Source organism: Acomys minous, assembly GCF_964271855.1.
Source record: "Acomys minous genome assembly, chromosome: 3".
NCBI lineage: Eukaryota > Metazoa > Chordata > Mammalia > Rodentia > Muridae > Acomys > Acomys minous.
Window position 1 is genome coordinate 29,203,550 of NC_140485.1, and position 13,501 is coordinate 29,217,050.

Below are 13,501 nucleotides of genomic sequence, written 5' to 3' on the forward strand. Positions count from 1 at the left end.
TCCAGGAGTAAGCCTAGGTTAGCAGAAGGAGGCAGTAAGCTTCTGAGACAACAGTTAGCTCAGGCAAGTAAAAGTTACTTTTACAATGAGAAGTTAAGAGCTCTCATTATTAGGTATACACGTAGGTGATCCATAAGGAGAAATGATCCACTTTAAATAAACTTAGGTATTTCAGCATTTTTTTAAGTGTGGCTTCTTCCCACAGAGATCCACTTGCTTCTGCTTCCCAAGTGCTGAGATGGCAGGTGTGCAACACCATGCTGGGCTCTACAGCTTCTCTCTCTCTCTCTCTCTCTCTCTCTCTCTCTCTCTCTCTGTGTGTGTGTGTGTGTGTGTGTGTGTGTGTTTGAGACAGGGTTTCTCTGTGTATCCTTGGCTGTCCTGGACTAGCTTTGTAGACCAGGCTGGCCTTGAACTCACAGAGATCCACTTACCTCTGCCTCCCAAGTGCTGGAATTACATTTGTGTGCCACCACGCCTAAGTTTTTTTTTTTTTAAGTGTAGCTTCTTCCCACTTGCATCTGCCTCCTCCAGTGCTGGGATTAAAGGCACATGCCACTACTGCCCAGCTCATTTTTGTTGTTGTTTTGGTTTGTTTTTTTGTTTTTTGTTTTTCCGAGACAGGGTTTCTATATGTTATCTTGGCTGTCCTGGACTCGCTTTGTAGACCAGGCTGGCCTTGAACTCACAGCAATCCACCTGCTTCTGCCTCCTGAGTGCTGGAGTTAAAGGTGTGTGCCACCGCTGCCTGGCCCTTCCTTACTTCTTTTTTTGTTTTGTTTTGTTTTTTGTTTCTCAAGACAGGGTTTTTCTGTGTAACAGCCCTGGCTGTCCTGGAACCGGCTTTGTAGACTAGGCTGGCCTTGAACTCACAGGGATCCGTCCGCCACCCAGCTCTTATTTGGCTCTTGTAATTGGCTTATTGAGGATAGTTGGCTAGAGCTGACTTGGGATACAAGTGGTGACCCCAAAATTGGATAACACGTCAGCAGAAGTGTGCGCACGGTATGCAACAGCTCTGCTGTGTGTACTACACAGGGCGCGATTGAGGAAAACTAGGATTGGTGCTATCGAGGTGTACGGTGAGTCGCCAAATGCCAGTCGAGCAGAGGTGGCTTTCTGAAGTCATACAATGGACAGTTCGCAAGGCACTGCAGGAAGAGGAGGCGCGAGCGGCTAGGCATCTAGCTGTGAAGAGGCGTCAGCAGCGCCTGGATCCTATTTGAAAGACAGAGAATTGGTGTTTGCATACGATGGCGGGATACAAGGAGGAGAACGAAAAGCTCGCTCACAAACGACAGGACATTTCACAAAGCAAACCGGCTGGGGCACTTTGTGAACCAAAAACTTCGGGTCGTCCACTTTTAGGATCCTCCCTGGTCCTCTGTGCTAACTGAAATTTGTATCTACCCACCTAGTTTGGTGCCGGACAGGAAAAGTAGCTGTACCTTTACCGGAAGTGTGCAGAACACGACTGGGAAAATAGACGGACTGGGCGGAAGTCGCGTATGGGCCCTGAGAAGGTGAGCTGACCCTTCTCTTAGCTGGGAACAACAGGGACCCGGAAGCCTGAAAGAGCCCTGCCAGGTGAGGCTTCCGGTCCTCGGCGGCGCCTAGCTCCGGGAGGCTCGGACACGATCGAGTCCACGCCAGCCGGCCAGTGTACCGCTGGACTTCGGAGTGAGTTTTGTCCCTAGTGTGTGACCTCGAACAATTTATTTGTGGAATCAACTTTTCCTTACTCTTTGTCATTGGGCTAATACTAGTAGTACCTGCCACAGGATCTCAGAATTTTTGTGAGAAGTCAATAAAAACACACGCGGAATGGTTTCTGGCACCCTGTAAGCCTTAGTTCTACGGGCATTATTGTACGTAGAAGTACAGTCGTACGACTCAGCGCGGAATGAATACGGCAGTCCAAACGCACCGTTAGTTCCGGACCGCTGACGGCCGGTTACTGGGTTTGACTGTCTTTATTGCAAAACAGTATTAAATAAAACACGACGTTGTAGTATTGTTAGAAAAGTAATAAGGCATCTGACATTTATATTTGTTAAGAATAAGATGATAGAATACAAGGCTCAGATATTATGTTGTTGAAGAGTTTATTAAATGAGTGTGCGGGGAGAAGGAAAAGAGGGAAGGTGTGTGTGTGTGTGTGAGAGAGAGAGAGAGAGAGAGGGAGAGAGAGAGAGGGAAGGGGGGGGGGAGAGGGAGAGAGGGAGGGAGAGAGAGAGACCCCGACCACATGGGGAGGGTCTGTCTTTTTAGATGGCTCTGAGCGCCACGCCCCTGTGGCAGGTAAGCAGTGGCATCACGGGTAGGCAGACTGGAGCAGAATACTAACACTGGAAAACGTGGTTAAGTAATGTTACTCATAATCTTACCGTTATACTTGCTTACTACTTTAAATTCTTTGCCTTCTCAAACATTTTTTTCTTTTAAAATAGTTTTTTTTTTTCCCTAGCCGGGTATGGTGGTGCACTCCTGTAATCCCAGCACTAGGGAAGCAGAGGCAGGTGGATTGCTGTGAGTTTGAGGACAGCCTGGTCTACAAAGTGAGTCCAGAGAAACCCTATTCTGGGGGGGGGGGGGGGAAGGTTTTCCTTTTCTTTTTCAAAAAAAGGGTCACATAATGTCCATCCTGGCCTTGAACTTTCTGTGTATCAGAAGACCTTAAACTCCTGATCCTTATGCCTCTAATTCTCAAGATTTGTATCTGACCAGGACTTTGGTATTTAAAAGGTGTTCTCCATGAGCTAACAGGGCATCACCTGAGAGGTAGAGGCAGGAGGATCAGGTGTTCAAGATGAGCCTGGGCCACATAGACGTTTACCAAAAAAGAAAAAGAAATCTCTTTGGGCTGGTCATATAAACGCCTATAATCCTAACACTTGGGTGTTTGAGGAAGGAGAATTAGACTTTCATGGCCAATATCTGTTTAATTAGAAGCTCATTTTCATTAAAACTGCCAGGTGATTTAAAGGTACCATAACGTTTAAGAAACACCTGGTTCTGGGGGATTATATAGGCATGGTAAGCGCCTCAAGGTTCTGAACCCTCACACTTGTGACAGAGATACAGAAATGTGGCGCTATTTGTACAACAGATATTAAAAGCCTCCAGAATGCTGAGCATCGCACTGGAGCCTGGAGAGACGACATTGAACGTTCTACCTTCTAGTCTGAGATTGACAAGTGAACAAGGCGGTAAGCCCAGGAGTCATTGGGAATGATTCAGAGGGCACTGTTGGAATTGAAATCAAGGGTTATTTCTACAAACCCCAGGTGTAACGTGGTAAACGAAGTCTAAAGGAATATGTTATCTGGGCAGAATCAGCAGAGAATGGCCTTGGTCTAAGGGCAACAATTAGCTAAGGCCTGTAGCTCAAGAGGTATTGGTCGGATCACTGATGTTTCAAACTCAGGACAAGCTGGCCTCCAGGTTCTCCCAGCATCCCTTAGTCCCTGCCTGCTCCAGGGTATAGCTGGCATACCCTGCCCTCTACCCTGAGCCCTCCAGCCCAGGAGCTGGCCTGCCCTTCCCCCAGAAGCTCGTCCCTATATAATCCAGACATTTTGGTTACCCACCGTTTTTGTACCTTTTGTGCCTTGGGTCTCCTCCCTCTCTCACTCTCCCCCTGTCCCCGCATGGGTCTGGGACGTGCTCACCCTGGATTCTCCCAGATTTGTCTCCCTCTGGCTATGCTCTCTCACATGTCTATAGTAAACTTTCTCCACCATACCTAGGAGCAGTCACGTCCTTTTCATTTCTCTCCCCCACCCACACTCCTGCATTCGATTACAAAGTATTCTGTCTGATGGAACACAGAACGGGGTATGGGGTGTAACTAAAGGTGAAGTTGGAGTGAGGGCAAAGGAGACCTGATCTAGGGGAGCCTAGTAGACTTCGGGGAACAGGTGGGTTTTGTCAATGGCGCACCACCACGGCCCAGCTTGGAGGGCAGGCTGCTTTATTTGGTTTAGTAGTGTGAAGCCTCAGGGTCCCAATATTTACAACCTAATGGTAAAAAGAACCAGGCATCAGTGCAGATTTTGTGACTGTGTGATGCTGACCTTAGCCCCTCCTTTTATGGACAAACTACTAATGCCCAAAGTCGCCTGCCCAGGCTCTAGACTGAATTACTTTAGGATTTTACTTTTTAGAATGTATTGTTTCATTAAAAATCAAGAAGTTGAATGTGGTAGTGCACACCAGTAATCCCAGCACTTGGGGAAGCAGGGGTAGGTGGGTCACTGTGAGTTCGAGGTCAGCCTGGTCTACATAGTGAGTCCAGCACAGCCAGCGCTACACAGAGAAACTCTGTCTCGAAAAAACAAAACAAAATCCAGAAGAAAAAACATTGATTAAAAAAAAAATTGAAGCCCACAAGGAAAAGTTTTTGGTTTTGTTTTTGGTTTTTTTCAAGACGACAGGGTTTCTCTGTGTAGCCCAGGCTGTCTCGGACTAGCCCTGTAGGCCAGACTAGCCTCAAACCCACAAAGTTCCATCTGCCTCTGCCTCCCAAGCACTGGGATTAAAGGCGTTCACAACCACAGGGCTACAAGGAAAAGTTTTAAAGTTTGCTTTGAAGTTGATAGGCCCTCTTGTGGCCCACACTTGAAGCGCTGTGATGTTGCGGCTGTGTTTTTAGTCGTGTTGGTTGCTTTGTTTTGTTTTGTTTAGTGTCAGCGTCTCATGTAGCTCAGCTGGCCTTGAACTCATTATGTAGCTGGGGATGACTTTAAACTCCTGACTGTCCTGCCTTTGTCTCCCACGTGCTATGTTACAGGCATGTGTGCATACTTGGTACTTTTTTTTTTTTTTTTAATTTTATGTGCCTTAGTATGAGAGAGTCAGATCTTGGAGTTACAGACAGTTGTGAGCTGCCATGTGGGTGCTGGGAATTGAGCCTGGGTCCTTTGGAAGAGCAGGCAGTGCTCTTAACCACTGAGCCATCTCTCCGGCCCCGCCACTTAGCCATCTCTCCAGCCCAGCTTGGTACTTTTTTGTTGTTGCAATGCATAAGATAGTACTCTGCTTCTACTAGCCACTGCTGAGTAAATTAGAAGAAAAAACAGTGAATTTCATGGTCTCTGTTGAGTTTGAATTTCTGATACATACATTCCTCACTGTGCTGATAACTGGCGTTTCTTCTGTTATAGGTGGAATCAGGCTCATTGCTGAAGCGTTTTTTTACATTTTGACTTTTTTCTTACAATGGCCTCCATTTACAAATTACTGACTGGTACTTGTATTCATAGAAATTTCCTGAAGCCAAGGGCTGCATTGCATCCATTTGTAGGTATTCGCTCTGCAAACTGTTCTTCCAGTAATCCTCAGAAGCAAGTGGCTCCTGCTGACAGAGGCTCCCAGCAGAGAGAGACTGAGGAGGGCGTGCAGGGACATCACCACCCAGAGGCTGCTGTGGACGTAACTTCTCCCGACAAGAAACCTGAGCTTAGTTTTGATAAAGCCATTAGAGATGAAGCAATGGAGCATTTCAGGCGTTTGAAGGATGAAATTGTGGCTCATATGATAGGTCCTGAAGGCCGCCCTCTACAAGAGGTCATAACGGAGCAAGCCAGGGTTGTCTGGCAGTTTCGTAAAAAAGAAGATTTGGATAAGTGGATAGTGACTTCTGATAAGACAATTGGAGGCCGAAGTGAAATATTCTTGAAACTGAGCAAGAACAACCAGAGTGCCCTGCTCTATGGGACTCTGAGCTCTGAGGCACCTCAAGATGGGGAGAGTAGCCAGAGTGGCTATTGTGCGATGATATCCAGGATCCCAAGGGTAGGTGAGGCGTGGAAGCCAGTTCCTAGTGACCTTAACTGTAACGTGAGCTATAACAGTATGCCTTCCTGTAAATAAACACATCTGTTTTGTTATATACAGGAATCTTGCCTCTATAGAGGGGTGAGTAACTACTTGGCTGGATTGTAAAAGGGGCCAGTGGTTCCTTGTTTCTGGGCACTGTTTTGGGTCTGAGAAGGATGGTGTGTGCCTGCGAGTCCTGAGAAGACAGATTCTGAAAGCTCTTTGCATCTCCAGCTTGGGCTAAGGCAGTGTCACCCTGTGGCCTTTGTTACTGGTTTTGAGACAGAGTCATGCAGTTGTCTGGCTGTGAGCTGACTGTGTAGCAGAGGATGACCTTGAGCTCCTGACACTCCTGCCTTGACCTAGTGCTGGGACTAAAGGGGCGTGCCAGCATGTCTGGTACATGACTTAATATTTGACATTACCGTGCTGGGGGCTGAGGAGATGGCTCAGTCAGCAAGTGTGAGAACCTGAGTTTGGATCTCCAGTGCACATGTAAAAAGCTGGATGTGGCACTATGCACCTACAAATTACAAACAACCGCATATGTGTATTCAATGGTCATGTGTATATATCTGTTATTTCACTATGTCTATGTTATGCTAAATGTGGGTCAGTCCAGCCTTTCATTCTCTCCCCAACAGTGAGAAATCTTCATCCTGTCAGCATCCACTTGTCCAACTCCAGTTAATATATAATGCAGTTTTGAAATGATTGTAGTTGTGTTGCCCAAATTAGTCTTGAACTCCTGGGTTTAAGTGATTATCCGTCTCCTAAGTAGATGGGATTGCAGGTGTGCACTGCCATGCTTGTGTCTGTTCTGCACTGGGGATCAAACCCAGGGCCTTCAGTATTCTATACTGGAATCAGAGACTTAGCTACACCCCAGCCCCAGCTTCAGAATTCTTAACCCAAAACCCTGTCAGAAATCATATGTGAGGGTGCAGTGCTTAAGCTGGGCCTGGTGACACAGGCCTGTAATCCCGACAGTCCGGGAGGGGAAGGCAGGAGCTTTGCCAATTCAAGGCCTGCCTAGGCTACTGAGTGAGTTCAGGGCTCACCGCTTTATCTAGACTGACTGGCCTGGGTCCTGCCTCTCTCTGGCACCCCCTCCCCTGCAGTGCTGGAGTTAGCGCTGGATGCTGCCACACCTAGTTTTGTGTGTGGATGCTGGGGATCTGAACCAGGGCCTTATGCTTTTGCAACTGTTGTGGAGTCCAGTTAAATCCAGTATAACTCAAATGCCAGGTCAGCGCAAATGACAAAACTTACTGTGATCGAGCTGCTATTGATTGATCAGGGCCTCAGAACAGAGTTGAACTGCGACCTCAGAGGGACACTGTACAGCATATTTGAAGGATGAACTATAAAGTGAAGGGAGCAGAGTGGCCTGTAGCATTGTCCAATCATATTTTGAGATAAGGGGTTTAGCAAGGGAGTTTCCATCAATCAGGATAGGAGGAGGTTCCTGGGCCAGGGAACATAAATTTGTTTGACCCTGCCAGCAAGATGGAGACGTTGTCCTTGAGATGTCTGGACTCAGACAACTGTCTCCTTACAACAGAAGCCGTTTAGCTATTGGGAATTCCCCAGCTCCCTTAGGGCCAGAGACTTTGAACTTAGTTTCTCCCTAAGATTAAATGGAGTCTGAACCAGGCAGCAGAGACAAGCGGATCGCTGTGAATTCAAGGCCAGCCTGGTCTACACAGCGAGTTCAGGACAGCCAAGGTTAACACAGAGAGACCCTGTCTTGAAAATCCAAAAATAAAAAAATAAAAAAAAAATGGAGTATGAAAATGAAATGGTATTATTTAGAATAGATTTCTTTTGCTTGTTCCCAACAGCAACAAACACTGAGCCATCTTTCCAGCCTCATGATTTTTAAAACATGCCCTTGACTTTTGATTGGGTAAAGCAGTTGTCATAAAATGGACCACTTGTTTCTTAGAACCAGGGAGGAAAAGGATATTAATTTCCATTCAACAAACACTGTTGTAGGTTAATAATGCCCTGAACCTTATCTTAGAAACATGTCAGTATTTTGTACAAAAATAATGATAGCCAAGTTTATTTGCCTCCTCGTGGTAGAAAATATACTTAGACCCATATTGGGTCAGGAAGATGGCTCAGAGTGAAAGGCACTTGATGCTAAACCTGAAGGAACCCACAAGGAGAAAGGAAAGCTGGACTAACAAAAGTTGTCCTCTGGCCTCCCTATGCGCCACACCCCATAATAGCCAACACCGCTGCCTTGGTGCTGACTCGTGTTTCTCCAACAGTGGAGAATGAGCTAAACAGCTTGCCTTGCTCTTCCTTAGGGTGCCTTTGAGAGGAAGCTGTCTTACGATTGGTCCCAGTTCAATACTCTGTATCTCCGAGTCCGTGGGGATGGTCGGCCTTGGATGGTGAATATCAAGCAAGACACAGAGTTTATCCAGAGAAAAAGTCAGATGTACAGTTACTTCATGTTCACCCGTGGGGGGCCTTACTGGCAGGAAGTCAAGGTAAAATTTCAATTTCTTCAATGTTAGGAAAATGGGATCTATTGAGCTTATGGTTACATTGTAGTTTCCTTTTTCATACTAATAATTCTTACATAAAATAGAGGCAAAGTGAGTAAAAGTAAGATGACCTTATGGGGGAGACTTAAAAGACAAATGACTAGCCGGGTGTGGTGAAACATGCCTTTAGTCCCAGCACTCATGGAGCAGAGGCAGGAGAATTGCTGTGAGTTCGAGGCCAGCCTGTTCTACAAAGTGAGTCCAGGATAGCCAAGGCCAACACAGAGAAACCCTGTCTCAAAAAACAAACAAAAAAACCAGATGGCTTTTTTTTGATTAATAAAAATGAGCCAGGCATGGTAGGATGAGCCTTTAATCCCAGCACTCGGAAGACAGAGACAGGCGGATCACTGTGAGTTTGAGGCTAGCCTGGTCTACAAAGAGTCCAGGACAGCCAAGGCTACACAGAGAAACCCTGTCTCAAAAAAAAAAAAAAAAAAGAAGGCATGGGGCTAACCACTGAGGATAGCCTGTGAATAAGTCACCTCTCAGCTGGGCGTGGTGGCACATGTCTTTAATCCCAGCACTCAGGAGGCAGAGGCAGGCGGATCACTGTGAGTTCGAGGCCAGCCTGGTCTACAAAGGGAGTCTAGGACAGCCAAGGCTACACAGAAAAAACCATCTCGAAAAACCTAAAACAAAACAAAAGCAAAAAACAAAAAACTAGCCAGTATGCTAGCTTACTAGCCAGTACATTTGTGAGTGAGGAGAGGGGCATGTCAATGTTTGGCAGGTGCTCTGCTACTGAGCTACATCCCTGTCTCAGTTTAAAAAAGAAAAAAGAAAAAAAAAATCAGTTTTAAGATTTGGCTTTTTTCCTGTGATACAGGGAACCAGCAAACTCCCTCCTTTACCCCGTATATGGGTTGCAGCCAGGGCTTCTCTCTTGCTCTGAGAATATTCCATTGCCCAGCCCTGCGCTTTACGTTTTATTTTGAGGTAGGGTCTCTCTAAGTTGTCTGTGCTAGCCTTGCCTTGCCATCTTCTTGCTTTACTCTCTTAAGTAGCTGGGATTCACAGGCCTGCTGGCCGTGGTGCCTCTCTGTGGCCTAAGGTAAAGTGGTCCATGCCTCCCAAGACCCCAGGCTCAGTCTGCAGCACTGTAAAACCAAACACCTCCTAAAGAACTAGCAGTTTCTTTCTTTCTTTAAAGATTTGTTTATTTTAATATATTATATATACAGTGCCCTGCCTGCATGTGAGCCTGCAGGCCAGAAGAGGGCATCAGTTCACATTATAGATGGTTGTGAACAACCATGTGGTTGCTGGGAATTGAACTCAGGACCTCTGGAAGAGCAGACAGTGCTCTTAGCCTCTGATTCATCTCTCCAGCCCTAGCCATTTCTTATACCAGCATTTTTTTTTTAACTTACAAACTTACCTATTTACTGAAATGTGAGCAACATTGGTCATTCTAGTCTTTTTTTTTTAAGTTTTCTGAGACAGGATTTCTCTGTGTAGCCTGTGGCTGTCGTAGACTCCCTTTGTAGACGAGGCTGTCTTTGAACTCATAGAGATCCTCCTGCCTCTGCCTCCCGAGTGCTGGGATTACAGGCGTGCGCCACTGTGCCAAGCGCTTACTCTAGTCTTGAACTACTGAATTTAGGTGATGTTTCTGCCTTAGTTTTCTGAGTAGCTGGGACTATAGCTTTTAGCATATGTAAAATATTTAGAGATGGAATTTAAATATTCCTTTATCACTGTGGTTCCAACAAATGCCACAGACCCTCAACTCCAGCTCTGAAGTAACTGGTCTCTTTTTTCAGATTCCTTTCTCCAAGTTTTTCTACTCAAATCATGGAAGGATACGAGATGACCAGCGCCCGCTCATAGTAGACAAGGTAATGTTTCCCACTTGGAATGATGCCTTCTTTAGTGAACTGCAGTTACTGTGAGGTCCAGCGTAGTCCGTTTTGCAAGGATGGCAGATGAAAGATTAAAATTCTTACTTAGGCTGCTCTGTTAGGAATCTCTCTTTGCTTTCATTTTTTTTTTTTTAGGGGAGATTTTTTTAGATTAATATGAGTGTTTTATCTACATGTACATCTGCAGGCCAGGAGAGGCATCAGATCACATTATAGATGGTTGTGAGCCACCATGTGGTTGCTGGGAATTGTTCTCAGGACGAGCAGGTGGCGCTGTTTCTCTACCCTAAGACTCCTCTATGAGGACAGAAGCCAACTTGGACCTCTGTCCTGGGGAACGTTAGTGTGATGTTTGTTTTCCACATACCTCATTTTATTTTAGCTTTACAGTTAAGAACTCAGAATACTTCAGGGAGGCTCCATTAAGAGTCCATGCTGTAGCTGGGTGTGGTGGTGCACACCTGTAATCCCAGCATTTGGGAGGCAGAGTCAGGTGGATTGATGTGAGTTCCAGGCCAGCCTGGTCTACAAAAAGAGTCTAGGACAGCCAAGGCTACACAGAGAAACTCTGTCTTGAAAAAAAACTAAAAAAAGGTAGGGCGGTGGTTGTGCACACCTTTAATCCCAGCATTTGGGAGGCAGAGGCAGGCAAATCGATGTGAGTTCTAGGCCAGCCTGGTCTACAGAATGAGTTCCAGGACAGCCAGACCTATTACACAGAGAGAAAAAAAGAAAAAAGAAAAAGAGTCCATGCTGTACTTACTGTCTTAAGTGGATACTCAAAGGAGAGCGGAAAGGAAGGAAAACATGGGGCCAGAGAGAAGCCACCTGAGGATGCTGAGGCACTCACTCCTCTAAGTCCCAGCACTTGAGGGGTGAAGGAGGAGAGGAGCTCAGGAGCTCAAGGCCAGCTGTGGCTGTCTGCCAAGTTCAGGGCCAGCTTGGGCTGCATGCAAGCCTACCTAGAAGAAAGGAGAAAAAAGAAAACAGTCTTGTATTTGTGGTTTTTATACTTAGTACAGCCAATGAAAAGTGTAACACTGAGGGCTGGCAGTGTGAAGACACCACTAGTGGTCCCCTCAAGGCATTCCAGAGTTTGGGAGGAACATCCCTGCATCAGGGTATGATTCTAACCTATTTTTCTTGTTTTATATTTAGATCTCATCCATAGGATTCACCCTGGCTGATAAGGTGGACGGACCATTCTTTCTGGAAATAGATTTTATTGGTGTGTTTACTGATCCAGCCCACACAGAAGAGTTTGCTTATGAGAAGTCAGCTCTTATCTCAAGACTTATCAAATAGAGAACTGGGCACAGATTTGAGTAAAACTGAATAGAGTAGCAGTCACAACATCACAGGCAAAATAAAGCTTTCCTGTATGCCACCTCCACCCAGCCCTTCCTGATGTGCCGGGAACTGAAACTGAGTGCAGGGCCTCCTGTGTGCTAGACAAACACGAGCTATGCTCCTGCCCCAAAATACGCCTTTGTTTAGAGGTAGTGAATGCCGTTATACGTCCCTTAATGCTATTGCACAGAGCAAGGCGGGCAGTGGACCCCAGCATGAAACCGAGGCTGGCCTTTCTGACGGAGGCTCAGGTGAGCAACGCACTGCCTGGGAAGTTCCTACAGGAGCATGTCCTGTGTAAGGAGACAGTTTTCAAATAGGTGTCAGTGGGGCAACTGCGGTTGATCATAGGCCATGCCAGCCTTCTGTTTCCTAACTGACCGTTGAGGAAAGCAGTCTGCTGAACACCGTGACGATGACTGTGCCATGGGAGTCACTGGGAAATGAACACCTGTGTAGAGAGCCTGCCTTCCTAAGGCATGAGCCTAGTGGTTCTTACTGTCTTCCCCCTCTTACTGTCTTTTTACATAATTGTTACTGATAGAGACAGACTGGTTGCTAAAGAACCCATCCAGTTAACGCTACCCCAGTGGGGGCTCAGCAGAGTACCCAGATTCCGTTCCTAGGGCCCACACGGCGGTCCAGAGGCATCTGTAACTGCAGTTCCAGGGCACCTGAAGCCCTCCCCTGGCCTCCACAGGCACCAGTCTTGGTCTCACATGTGGTGCACAGACACAGATGCAGTCAAAGCAGCCATATATCTTAAGTGAAAAAAAATTTTTTGTTTGTTTTTGTTTTTCAAGATAGGGATTCTCTGTGTAATCCTGTCTGTCCTGAACTTGATTTGTAGACCAGGCTGGCTTCAAACTCACAGTGATCCACCTGCCTCTGCCTCCCTGAGTGCATGCCTTACAGGCATGCGCCACTGCCCGGCTGAAGACTTATTTTTATTTTATGTATATTGGTGTTTTGTCTGCCTGCCTTTGTCTGTGTACCATGTGAGTGTGGTGCCCATGCATCCAGAAGAGAATGCTGGATTCCCTGGAATAGTCTGGACTTACAGACTACTGTGAGCCAGAGGAGCACCCTAGGAAACAACATTCCAAAGAAAATATTCAAGGGAAGAGCTTTTTATGTTTTGTTTTGTTTTCAAGACAAGGTTTCTCTATGTTATCTTGGCTGTCCTGGACTCACTTTGTAGACCAGGCTGGCCTCTCAACTTACAATGATCTGACTGCCTCTGCTGGGATTAAAGGTGTATGCCACCATGCCCTGCTCCTATTTTTGGTCCCCCCCCCTTTTTTGGTTTTTCAAGACAGGGTGTCTCTGTGTATCCTTGGCTGTCTTGAACTCACTTTGTAGACCAGGCTGGCCTCCAACTCACAGAGATCCATCTGCCACTGCCTCCTGAGTGCTGATTAAAGGCATATGCCACCACGCAGGAAGACATTTTTAGCATCTTGCCTAATGCTCGTTTTGTATATTTACATATAATTTCTCTTAAAAATTTAGCAGCAGGCCCAGCGTAGTGGTGCACGCCTTTAATCCCAGCACTTGGGAGGCAGAGGCAGGCGGATCGCTGTGAGTTTGAGGCCAGCCCAGTCTGCAAAGCAACTCTAGGACAGCCAAGGATACACAGAGAAACCTGTCTTGGAAAACCTAAAACAAAAAACAAACAAAATTAACAGCTTTATTCAAGTATAAATTACAGAATATAAAATTCGCCTACATATGTATTTAATTCAGTAGTATTATGCATGTGTGCATGGATGTTTGTGTGGTTTAATGTGTGTGAGTGCACGTACACTCCTGTATATATACACACTTGTGATCAGAGGACAACCTCGAGTGTCGTCCTCAGGAATGCCAGCCACACTTTGAGACAGGGTCTCTCATTGGCCTAGA

General features: G+C 46.2%; 1 protein-coding gene across 5 annotated transcripts; it reads left to right on the forward strand.

Annotated features, from left to right (window-relative positions):
* Positions 1–1,472: 1,472 nt before the first annotated feature.
* NDUFAF1 (NADH:ubiquinone oxidoreductase complex assembly factor 1) lies at positions 1,473–11,639 on the forward strand. 5 transcript variants are annotated; one of them, XM_084777620.1, is made up of 6 exons: positions 1,473–1,587; positions 2,468–2,558; positions 5,166–5,796; positions 8,139–8,324; positions 10,148–10,222; positions 11,405–11,639. In XM_084777620.1, the coding sequence occupies exons 3-6, from the start codon at positions 5,221–5,223 to the stop codon at positions 11,549–11,551; spliced, it is 984 nt and encodes a 327-aa protein (XP_084633746.1). In that variant the 5' UTR covers positions 1,473–1,587; positions 2,468–2,558; positions 5,166–5,220; the 3' UTR covers positions 11,552–11,639. The 5 variants fall into 5 exon arrangements, with proteins under 5 accessions (XP_084633746.1, XP_084633745.1, XP_084633747.1 ...); XM_084777619.1 differs by having other exon boundaries at positions 1,483–1,680; XM_084777621.1 differs by lacking the exon at positions 2,468–2,558 and having other exon boundaries at positions 1,483–1,680.
* Positions 11,640–13,501: the final 1,862 nt, after the last annotated feature.

Bases quoted from the DNA above. Each gene is read 5' to 3' on its own strand.
- NDUFAF1 (XM_084777620.1), top strand. From the start codon at position 5,221: ATGGCCTCCATTTACAAATTACTGACTGGTACTTGTATTCATAGAAAT. The intron at 5,797-8,138 runs GTAGGTGAGGCG...GCTCTTCCTTAG, and splicing joins TGATATCCAGGATCCCAAGG to GGTGCCTTTGAGAGGAAGCT. The intron at 8,325-10,147 runs GTAAAATTTCAA...CTCTTTTTTCAG, and splicing joins CTTACTGGCAGGAAGTCAAG to ATTCCTTTCTCCAAGTTTTT.